The sequence below is a fragment of the Lutra lutra genome, chromosome 11 (genome assembly GCF_902655055.1).
Source record: "Lutra lutra chromosome 11, mLutLut1.2, whole genome shotgun sequence".
In the NCBI taxonomy this organism is placed as follows: domain Eukaryota; kingdom Metazoa; phylum Chordata; class Mammalia; order Carnivora; family Mustelidae; genus Lutra; species Lutra lutra.
This window is the reverse complement of record NC_062288.1, coordinates 95316828-95329244: the sequence shown is the minus strand read 5'-3', so window position 1 is coordinate 95329244 and position 12417 is coordinate 95316828. Positions and strand designations below refer to the sequence as shown.

Below are 12417 nucleotides of genomic sequence, written 5' to 3'. Positions count from 1 at the left end.
TTTATTTCTCAACGATGGGGATAAGCTTTGAGACTTCCATTTAGACCCTCTTTAACAGGCCAGATCCTTTAATGAAACGGATACAAAAATCATTCTGATGATTTAGCTGCTCTTAAATACATTTCTATCAAATTCTCCTTGAATGTTTCCACCTTGGGGTTTCAAATCTTATTTTTATGACACATTCGCTGTAATGGAAAAAACACAAGTAGCATGGGCTTTCCCGTCTTCCTCCCTCTAGGATTTTAACTTCTCCTCCAACACCACCCATGCTCTTCTAGTAAATCCCACATTACAGAACAGGTTTAAGACCGAGAAGAGAATGAAGTAGGAAATCGGAGCCATGGAAACCGCGGAGCCGAGGAAACGCGCGCGCGCGACGGTGGGCAGGAGGGGAAGGAACCCTCCCCTGACGACGGCGGGAGGGCGCTCCTACGATTACGTCACGCACCCCGGGTGACGTCACGGCCGTGACACGGGGGTGACGCCGTTGCCGCGGCGACTTCTAGTCGTCTCCGCCCCCTTCCCCCGCCCCCCGCCTAGCGTCCTTCCCCCAATCCCCTCAGGCTCGGCTGCGCCGGGGGCCGCGGGCCGGTTCCTGAGGTGGCCCAGGAGCCCTCCCGCCGCCGGCGCCGCCCCGGCCGTCCCTCCCCAACCGCCCCCCGCCCTCCGCCTCCGCCTCCCCCCGCCCCTCCGCCCTCCGCCTCCCTTCCCCCTCCCCGCCCAGCAGCGGTCGCTCCGGCCCCGGGTCTCGGTTATAAGATGGCGGCGCTGAGCGGCGGCGGCGGCGCGGAGCAGGGCCAGGCTCTGTTCAACGGGGATATGGAGCCCGAGGCCGGCGCCGGCGCCGCGGCCTCTTCGGCTGCGGACCCTGCCATTCCCGAGGAGGTGAGTGCCGGCGCACCCTACACACCTCCGAGCTCTGGGCTCGGCTGGCTGGTGTTTTTTGGGGGGAACGAGGTGGCGGTGGGGGCTCTGGTGCCCTCAGCCACCTCCTTCTTTGGGTTCTGCGGGGTGGGAGATGGGCATCCCCGCCTTGTCCCTCTCCGTCATGCAGCTCCTCGCTACGTAAACACACACAGTGGCCCAGGGGGGTTTCCCTGACTCGCACCCCAGCTTGGGGGATTCGGGCAGCATTGGTTGAGCAGGAGGCTATCAGTAGGGGGCGAGACTCAGGGTTGGTCCGAGAAGGTCACGGCTGGCTGAAGGTAGCCAGGCTCTCGTCTCTTCGATGTTTTCATTATTTTGGGGGTGGGGGGTAGGAAAGGGTGGTGGCATCCAGGTGCAAAGATACAGGTTAGTAGCCGGGGCCGGGACCCCAGCTTGAGTTGCTGTTGTAATTATTACATGGTCACGGGAGTGATGGGGCGCATCATACCCCTCCTCTCTCCCTGATGTCCCCCTTTTCAGGCCGCTGCCCTCCCCTCCACTTTTCCACTTGTTAAGGGGATGTCTCTTCACCTGTTTTACCCAGCGGATGGTTTTGATTTAATCTTTACTTTTTCAGCCTTAAATCCACTGTTTCCGTTCTCCTTTTTTATCCCGGTGTCAGGCCCCCAGTTCTGTGCTCTGTCGCTGAGTGGTAACCCTCCCCCCAACCCATTCCCATCTGCTGCTCTGCTCTCTTGCCGGTTGTCGGACCTGCCAGCCTTCTAGCCTTAGTTTCTACTTAAAACCATTTTTGCACTTCTCTTACCCTAGTTCTCTTCAGGCCCTCTGGATCATTCTACTGCTTCCTAACATTGTTATCTATTATCTTTACAAGTCCGTCTGGACGCTTTGGAGCTCCTTCCTTACTTTCTGAATCCTAAAGCTGTCAGGATTCCGTCAGGTTTCTTTTGCATTACAGGCACTTTCTGGTTAGTCTTACATTGTGTATTCACACCTCTTTATTTTTTCCTACCCATTTTTAAATAGATTTGATTGATTTCTTTCTGTTGTCCTCCTTTTTGTCCCAGTTTTTACCTTTCACTTTTCCCGCTTTGGCTTCTCTCGGCCTGTTTTTTGCAATATTCAGCCTCTTACCACTTTGTCAAATTACTTACGTCCGGTTTTTAGGGAAAATTTATTCCATTTAGTATTTGGCGTTGTACTGTATAAAATAACAACTTTATTATACTTTGCAAATTATGAGATAATATTTAATATAACTGTGCTTTGTAATTGATTAGATAACGTGAGTTATTCCGTTGACTTTGCTCAAAGTTCTCTTTCCTTCCTACTGCTTACATTTGGTTTCCCAATTCTCAACGCCTCATTCTTGTCTGTGCAATGCTTCTTTTCCTGCTTCATCATCTTTACTTTGGAAATTATCCTATATGCTTGCTCTAGTTTGTTCACAATAATAATTTTTCAGCCTCTTATACCACCTCCATCTATGCGCATCATGTGTTCTATATCATCATTTGATCTAAAGTTTTCATATCTTCTTTCTTTCTTTTTAAAAAATTAACATATAATGTATTTGCCCCAGGGGTACAGGTCTGTGAATCATCAGGCTTACACAATTCACAGCACTCACCCTCCCCAATGTCCATAATCCAGCCACCCTATCCCTACCCCCCCCCAACCCTCAGTTTGTTTCCTGGGATTAAGAGTCTCTTATGGTTTGTCTCCCTCCTGATCCCATCTTGTTTCATTTTTTCCTTCCGTAATTGCACGACTTTCCACTTAATTTTTAGTTTGCATTTTTGCTTGGATCAGTTTCCTCTAACATCTGTTCATTTTCCCCAACTTCTGGGATTCTAAGGATAGAGCTCTTCCCTTCTTCCATTTCCTAGTTTATTCTGATTTCCTAGTCGCCCGTTGCCATTCATTTGGCCTTGTTTCCTGGCTTTTGGTTCTTGACTTGCTGAAGCTTCCTCTTGTCTTCCCCACACCTCCACATTCCTTCTTATTTATAAACAGCTTTGTTCCGTTGACATGGAAATTTATTTTTAGGATACATTGTTTTTAATAGCTAAATACTAGGGGTCACATCTGCTGTCTATTTTTTCCATGAATCGGATATGCCTTTGTCTTACCAGGCACAGGTGCCTCTGGGCTTGCTTTACTCTGTAGTGTATGTGTGGTTTTGTTGAATTGTAACTTTGAAGACTATTACAGAGTAGAAGAATGGAGAAATTAATGGGTATGGTTCATGAAATTGTAATTCTCTGATTATAACATTGTTTACATTGAGAACTTTAAGACTTAGTAGAACAGTTTGCAATGATGTAGAGAAGTCTTTTGTTAAGTACAGTCGCTGCTATCTTATTTGAAAGGGCCAGATTGTTTTTGAGTTCTGTACTCAAGATTCTGATTCAGTAGGTGAGAGCGCCGTAAGTTTCAGTATTTTGGCACACTTCCTGGGCAGTTCTCATGTATCAATGCTTGAGAACCACTACACTAATGAATTTAAGTTTAAATTTGCCAATCATTGGAAAGCATATTGGTATCTCCTGAAACTACAAAGGATACTCCTAACTAAATTCAATTAGAAGTGTTTTGTACTGCCTCCTCCTCTAAGGTTTTAATGTTTAGTGATGAATAGTTTTCCCTCTATAATTTCTTATAGGAGCTGATAATAAAGGTATTCGCATCGGGGAGGAGGGGAATAAATGATTAAAAGTGGATCTTTTTTGAATATAGACATCAGTGTTATGGATGGCAGAAGAAATTCCTCCAAGAAATCATTTAAAATTTGAAGTTGTATTGTTAATCCGGTACAAACTGATATGTACTGTGGTCTTTTAATTTAACTATCTTCCTTCTGTGTACTTGAAGAGATATAATTGCCAAGTGCATGGAAACAAATGAAGTTATGCTTGTGTAAAATGACACATTTTATACTAAAGAATTCCCTTGCCTGACAGTAAAATAGTTTTTTGGTTTTGTTTTTAAAGTTTCTCAGAAGGGAATTTCAGCTGCATTAAAATTTCTGTCTATAGAGGGAAAGCACATTCATTGTTGAAAAATTAGAAAGCTATAAGTACAAAAAAAAAAAATCTGTAATCTTGCCACTAGGATATAATTAGTTTAAACATTTTGGTATGTATCCAAAACTTTTTTAATGTTTGTACAATACAGTATATGTGGTTTTATAATATTTTTAAACTTAATATAGCAAAATATTTTACATTTCATTAGGTAATATTTTGATTTTTTAAAACTAATCATTTTTCTTGGATATTAGAGTTTTTTTAACTATTTGTTATCAAACATTTTGAACATAGAATGTAGATTTTAGTTTTTAAATTGTTTTGGGAAGTGAACAGATTTCATGTCCTGTATTGTATTACTTTGTAGATGTCAAAATAGAATATTCTGGTAAATAATAGGAGCTTATTAGATATTTATGAAATGAATGTGCTTACACTTTGGGCATTACACCTTTACTTCTGATCATTTATATTTCCCCAATGTTTCTTTCCATGACCATATGGTATAATATGGGATAATATGACTATATGATATAATAAATACATTTATTTTTTTAAATGTGTTCTACCAGAGTGTGATATTTATTAACTATTCTTCTGCTGCGTTTCTGTAGAAGGAGCTTCTTGCAGTTGCATTACAATTAAAATTACATTGTTTTCAAGATCTCTTATCACCAGTCTTAGTTAAGTTGTGTAATTATAATCATTGACTAGGCAGTATTCTGGGATGGGATCTTCTTTATCTTGTGGTCCAGTGTATTAAAACACATCTTTATGAGCCATGTGAAACCAGGTTGGATTACCTCATACTCCTAAAAGGGGGTAGTCCCGTTAGCGTACTGTGTGCTTGTGGAGTTGTGGTTTTGCTGTTCATACTTTGTCTAGGTATTTTTGAAGGTGGAAAGAACATAGCTGTTAAGCATAAAAGAGCTGTTTGTCTTTAGCATTTCTGGTTGTCTCTTTGTGTTCTCTTTCTCTCTCCTTCACTGCTTCAGGCTTCCACTCCTTTTATATAGAAAACTGTCTGATATCAGTCACTTCCACATGCTGGCTGTTAAAGGAATCATTTATCAGTAAACAGATAAGAAAGGAATGTTGGTGCTGGATGCTCAGATCTTTGAATGTAGTAAACCTAAGAGCAAACTTGATTTAATCTTGTTTGGATAATAGGCCAGAAAAATTATATTTGGCTAACAGGCCAGAGAAGTTTGACTTTTCTCAATTCTCTGTCCTTTGCTTTCTTGATAAGGATGAATAGGAAGCTGTTGTAACAATTGTTAACCTATGTTCTGTGAATGGTGGGGAGGATCGGAAAGGAGCAGGCTGCATCGATATTTTTTGTGTTTTTGTTTTTAACGTTTTCTTAAGACCTCATGCTTACCTGTTGAAGAATGAGGCAGTTGCTTAGCTTTCTTCCTTTTTCCTTTCCCCCAGTAATAAAGTTGTCTTCTCCTTTAGAATTGAAAATGCATTTTGTTTTCTTAGACACCTTGATATTATTAATTTAGCTGCATACTTAGTGAAGATTTTGTATCACAATCCCCAACAATGTAGTATGTTGCTATGCTTCCTATATTTCTTCCTCAAATTGTCATTACTGTAAACCTTTATTATCAGTAATTCTTACTTGATTTTGTCTTCCTCAGAAGTTGAATTGAGTCTTCTACTCATTCTCTGTTTTACCTACATTGGTTATTCTGTGAGGTCAGGATCAGCAATAGTTAGAGAACTGAGTTCAAAATAGGTGAGCCTGTATAGGAGCTTTTCTGTTTTTTAAAGGTAAACAGTGCTTTTATAGTCATAATGTTATAGATAACTTAATATAAGAACCAAAAAGATAGTTTCATTTGTTCCATTCCTTTGTTAAATATTTGCTGGAGGCATTGACGTATTCTGGGAGGTAGTCTTTATTTTTTAGTTTCTTTTGGCTACCAACCTACTTTACTATCATACATAATTAGCATGGTAGAAGAAATGCTTAATACAGCCTACACCCTAACATTAAGCAATTATTTTTTCTACCCTCTACCCTCTGAGATTATTTTGGTTTCCATGTTTTCTCTTGGGCTTAAAAAACTATTAGTCTTGTTTCTTCTCATATCAAGACTATGCATATAGAGGGAAATTGATGCCCAGTAACATTACATTCCTTTCTGGGTCTTGGGAATATCCTTGATACAGAATATAAAAATTGCTCTGAACTCAATTAACTTTGTCTTCTGGAAGCTCTGTAACATCAAATGAAACATCATTTTCATTCTTGTAATGTGGCTGTAGTTATTGACAGCACTTTGGGGACAATTGTTCCATAGGATGATAGTTTTTACAGGGTAGCATACCACTGTGAGAAATTCAGGTTTTAAGTTCCTCTAATATGTGCGTAGGAGAAATAGATTTTGTCTGTTCTGCACATTTTTTTTTTATCTTCACCTTTTGCAATAGTATCTGGCATGTAGGTACCCAGATTTTAGTGAAAGAAATAGTGAATGGAACCTTAATACATATGATGTGTTCTGTTTTTCTGTACTTTGCAGTTCTCTTTTTCTTTTTTTTTTAAAGATTTTATTTATTTATTTGACAGAGATCACAAGTAGGCAGAGAGGCAGGCAGAGAGAGAGGAGGAAGCAGGCTCCCCGCTGAGCAGAGAGCCCGATGTGGGACTCAGTCCCAGGACCCTGGGATCATGACCTGAGCCGAAAGCAGTGGCCCAACCGACCAAGCCAACTGGGCACCCTGCAGTTCTCTTTTTCTATGCTACTTATAAGTCAGTTTACTAGATTGACAACCAGTTGGTTCCAAAGGGCATTTTTAAGAACACTGCTTTTGGGTTTCAAAGGCCTTCTTCAGAGGTTAACTGAAGGCTATGTTCAGTCCCCTTACATCTTAACTCTTGAAGTTCTTCATTTTTCTGCTTTACATGTTGGTTTCCTTGGAAAAAAAAAAGAAGTGTTTTATGGCTGTAGAAATTTTAGAGTTTCTGTGTATGAAGAGAGATGTGTACTGGCATGAATCTTCTCAGTTGTAATAATCTGCGTGGGAAATTTCAACAACATGTGCCTTGACAGTGTTCAGCAAACATTTTTTTTGTAAAGGGTCAAATAGTAAAATTTTATGCACTATGGGCTTACCTGCTTTGTCGCTGTCAAAATAACAGACTCAACAATGGCATTATAGCACAAAACCAGCTAGACTGTGTAAGCAAGTGAGCATGACTGTTCCAATAAAACTGATGGACACTGAAATTTGAATTTCATATAATTTTCACGTGTTGTGAGTACTCTTGATTTTTTTTCAACCATTTAAAAGTGTAAAACTAGTCTCATGGGCTAGTATTAAAATAAATGATGGCGCAGATTTAGTTCATGGGCCAACGTTTTCAGACTCCTGGTCTAGGGGAGACTGAATTATATTAGAGGTTCTGAAATTAAGGTGTAGGTTAGAGGTATATAGAAAGTTCATAATTGCTTTTTGAGGAAAATCAGGTTGATTTGGTTGTAATTTACATATATCATAATGTACCATTCTAACTGTACAGTTTGATGAGTTTTGACAAATGTAAATGATCCTCCAACTCCTGCCACAATCCAGACACAGAACATTTCCATCATCTCAAATGTTCCTAGTTCCTCCGCATTCTGTCCCCTTCCCTGACCCTTAGTTCCTGGCAGACACTGGTCTGATCTCTAGTTTTACCTTTTCCAGAAAGTTATATGAATGAAGTCATGCAAGTATGGGGTTTATGTATTTGGCTTCTTTCATTTAGTTTGATGTTTTTGAGATTCACCCATGTTGTATGTATCACCAAATAGTTTCTGCTTATTGTTTAGTAATATTCTGTTGTATGGATGTGTCCCAATTTATTTATACATTTACCTGTTGATGAGTAGTAGGGTGGCTTTTACTTCTCAGCAATTATAATAAAGATTGCTATAAACACATGGGTTCAGGTTTTTGTTCAGGGTTCAGGATATTTGTTTCCATTTCTCTTGAGGAAGAACCTAGAAGCAGGGTTGATTGATGGGTTGTATGGTAAGTTTATATTTAACTTTATAGGAAACTGCCAATCCAATTTTTAAAAATGGGCAGAGGATATGGACAGACATATCTCTACAGAAGACGTAGAGATGGCCAATAGACACATGAAAAGACGCTCAACATCACTCATCAGGGAAATGCAAATCAAAATCACAGTGAGATATGTCACACGACACCTTTCAGAATAGCTAAAATCAAAACTCAAGAAACAACAAGTGTTGGTGAGGATATGGAGAAAAAGGAACCCTCATGCTCTGTGGAAATGCAAACTGGTACAGCTGCTTGTGGAAGACAGTATGGAGATTTCTCACAAAAATAAAAAATAGAACTATCCTGTGATTCAGTAATCACACTCCTGGGTATTTACCCAAATAGTATAGAAACACCAATTTGAAGAGATATATGCACCCCTGTGCTTATTGCAGGATTATTTACAATTACCAAAATAACCAAACTGTGGGAGCACCACAAGTGTCCATCGACTGATGAATGGATAAATAAGTGGTGTGTGTGTATGTGTGTATATATAGTACACGGGTATAGTATTAATCATAAAGAAGAATGAAATCTTGCCATTTGCAACAGCACGCATGGATCTATAATGCTAAATAAGTCTGAGAAAGACAAATACTGTATGATTTCACTCATATGTGGAATTTAAAAAACAAAACAAATGAACAAAGAAAATAAAGGCAAGCCAAAAAAAAAAAAAAACAGACTTTTTTTTTCCATCTAAGATTTTATTTATTTATTTGTGAGAGAGAAAGCACAAGAGCATGCTTATGGGCAGAGGGAGAAGCAGACTCCCTGCTGAGGAGGGAGCTGATATGAGGCTTGATCCTGGGACTCTAGAATCACGACCTGAGCCAAAGGCAGATACTTAACCAACTGAGCCACGCAGGCACCCCCAAAAGCAGGCTCTTAACAATAGACAACAAACATGGTTACCAGCGAGGAGTTGGTACTGCTACCAACTCTTGATGAGCACTGGGTAATATTTGAAACCGTTGAATCACTATATTGTGCATTTGAAACTAATATAACAAGGTATGTTAACTACACTGGAATTAAAGAAAATGCCAAAGTAGGACCATTTTGTATTGTCACCCATAGTGAATGAGTGTTGTAGTTATTCTGTATCCTTGTCAGGATTTGGTATTGTCATTGTTCTTAGTTTTAGCCATTCAAGTAGGTATGTAATAGTTGTTCATTGTGGTCTTGATTTGTATTTTTCTAATACCTAATGTTGGACATCTGCTTATGTGCTTATTTACTATCCACATATTTTCTTAGGTTAAGTCTCCCATTTAAATCTTTTTATTCAATATTTATCTTCTCGTGGAGTTGTAAGAGCACTATATTTATATTCTGGATTTAAGTCCTGTATATCAGTATGTGTTTTGCACATGCTTCCCTGTCTGTGGCTTGTCTTTTTCATTTTCCTAATTACCTTGTCCATTTTATCATTTTTTTCTTTTATGTTTCCTGCTTTTTGTGTCCTATTCAGTAAATCTTTATCTAACTTAAGATCATAAAATTTTCTCCCTTGTTTTTGTTCTAGAAATGTTGTAGTTTTAGCTGTTACATTCAGGTCTGTGATCCATTTGGAGTTCATTTTTATATATGTCGTGAGGTAAAGGTTAAAGTTTCTTCATTCTTTTTCATATGGGTATCTGGTTGTTTCATAGGTGTTGAAGAAACTTTTTTCTATCAGGCTACCTTGGCACCTTTATTGAAATCAGTCGATTGATTACACTTGTAGTCTCTTTTAGTGACCTCTATGTCTCTTCTTTGGCCAGTACCACACTATCTTGATTACTGTAGCTTTATAGTTAATTCTTAAAATTAGGTAGATCCAATTCTTAGGTTTTTTAGAACTTTAAAATTTGATTTTTAAAATTTCTTGTGTTAACTATACTTTTGGAAGGAAAAGGTCCATAATTTTCTTATTCTCAGAGGTGTTTTCTACCCCAAGATTCACTACTATATATAAATAGTACACTCCTATCTTGAATTATTTGGTGGGGAGGTTCATGAAAAATGGCAGGTAAAGAAAACCTATTATATCCAAAATTAATTTCTCTATAAGAAATGAAGGGGATGTTTCAGTAGGTTGCACAAAAAAGTCAATACTGTCCTTTTTACCATATTGCAAAAATTTTTTTTTTAAAGATTTTATTTATTTAGTTGACAGACACAGTGAGAGAGGGAATAGAAGCTGGGGGAGTGGGAGAGGGAGAACCAGACCTCCTGCAGAGCAGGGAGCCTGATGGGGGGCTTGATCCCAGAACCCTAGGATGATGACCCACACCAAAGGCAGACGGCTAATGACTGAGCCACCCAAGCGCCCCCATATTACAAAAATATTAACTAATGAAAATACATACAGGTGAAAGTGACTATATTAAGATGTTTACTCACCAAAGAAGTCACTGAAAATGTCAGTTGGTGGAATATACTAGTTAATACTGTTATTCTCCATCTTCATTTTAAGAGTTCTTTCATTTGAAACCCATGTCATGTTCTGTGATCTTCCAGAATTAGCACCTTTATTAATCTTAGAGTCATCGTTAAATTGTTTTTACTAAGGATAATGCATATGGTAGTTGTTGGTCATATTTTACCTTTTTTCATTGGGGGCACATAGGATCCTTCATTTTTTGTTGTTGTTGTTGTTACACTGGTGAAAAGTTTTTATGGCTTAGCTTAAGGGGAGCCCCTACAGTAAAAAATATTTCTGGTCATGCTTTTCATTTAGATATTGAAAAGCAAAAACATCAGCAAATGTGTTCATAAGTCATAAATACCTGACTAGTACAGGGCAATGTGACAGTTGGTAAGGTAGATACCATCTAGACTTTTATCCATGTTACAAGGAGTGTTATTCCAGTTGTATTTGATTACCTTGCAAATTTTGAAACTGCCCTTCCAGGGAGAGAGAAACTCAGCATTTTGGCAGACCACTTTCAACTGTTGTTCCAAAATTAGTGGTTCTTAAGGTTTTTTTTTTTTTAAAGATTTTATTTATTTATTTGACAGACAGAGATCACAAGTAGGCAGAGAGGCAGACAGATAGAGAGAGAGGGGGAAGCAGGCTCCCTGCAGAGCACAGAGCCCGATGTGGGGCTCGATCCCAAGACACTGGGACCATGACCTGAGCCGAAGGCAGAGGCTTTAACCCACTGAGCCACCCAGGTGCCCCGGTTCTTAGGGTTTTTTGTTGTTTTGTGTTCTTTTAATGCTTTTCCTAGGGTGCCTGGGTGGCTCAGTTGGTTAAGTGTCCAACTCCTGATTTGGGCTCCGGTCATGATCTCAGGGTCCTCAGATGGAGGTCCCTGTGGGGTTCACACTCATTGGAGAGTCTGCTTTTCTCCTTCAGCCCCCCACCCCACCCCACACTGTCTGGCACTTATGCATATTCTCTCAAATCAATAAATTTTTTTTTAAGATTTTATTTATTTACTTGACAGAGAGAGAGATCACAAGTAGGCAGAGAGGCAGGCAGAGGGAGAAGGGATGCAGGCTCTCTGCCACGCAGAGAGCCTGATGGGAGGCTCGATCCCAGGACCCTGAGACTATGACCTGAGCCGAAGGCAGAGGCTTAACCCACTGAGCCACCCAGCTGCTCCTAAATATAAAATCTTAAAAATATATATTTTTAAAGATTTTATTGATTTATTTGATAGAGAGAGATATCACAAGTAGGCAGAGAGGCAGGCAGAGAGAGAGAGGAGGAAGCAGGCTCCCTGCTAAGCAGGGAGCCTGATCCGGGCTGGATCCCAGGACTCTGGGATCATGACCTGACCCAAAGGCAGAGGCTTTATTTAACCCATTGAGCCACCCAGGCGCCCCAATCTTTAAAAAAATATTTGAAAAAAATATTTGAAATGCTTTTCCTTATTGTAAAAGATACTTTGTGTTTAAATTGAGAAATACTCTATTCTTACATTTTTTCTTGTAGTAAATATATAGCTGTTAAATTAATAAAAAATGACTTTTTAGAACGGCTCAAATTAGTTGAAATTTTAAGATGCTTTAAATTAGTCACTTTGAGTATTTTGAAGCAGTTTAAAATACTGCTTGGGTGTGATCCTCTATTGCTGTAGGATTTTTTTTTTTAAAGATTTTATTTATTTATTTGACAGAGAGAGATCACAAGTAGACGGAGAGGCAGGCAGAGAGAGAGAGAGAGAGAGAGAGAGGGAAGCAGGCTCCCTGCTGAGCAGAGAGCCCGATGCAGGACTCGATCCCAGGACCCTGAGATCATGACCTGAGCCGAAGGCAGCAGCTTAACCCACTGAGCCACCCAGGCGCCCCTGCTGTAGGATTTTTAAACTGTATTTTCTACATTAGAATATTTGGAAAATACATTTCTGTTTGGTCTTATAGGTGGAGTTTTTGAGACAGAGTGAGTGTGAGGAGGGTGTAGGGACAGAGGGAGAGAGAATCTTAAGCAGACTGC

At 39.7% G+C, this 12417-nt stretch overlaps 1 protein-coding gene across 5 annotated transcripts in view; it reads left to right on the top strand.

Annotated features, from left to right (window-relative positions):
• The first annotated feature begins 539 nt into the window (after positions 1 to 539).
• BRAF (B-Raf proto-oncogene, serine/threonine kinase) overlaps positions 540 to 12417 on the top strand; it is a 178676-nt gene continuing 166798 nt past the window's right edge. For 2 of the 5 annotated variants that reach the window (XM_047694470.1, XM_047694467.1), the window contains exon 1: positions 542 to 888. In XM_047694470.1, coding sequence (XP_047550426.1) covers positions 763 to 888 — 126 coding nt within the window. In that variant the 5' untranslated portion in view covers positions 542 to 762. Of the gene's footprint in view, positions 889 to 12417 lie in introns of all 5 variants that reach the window. The other 3 variants (XM_047694465.1, XM_047694466.1, XM_047694468.1) reach the window with 3 other exon arrangements.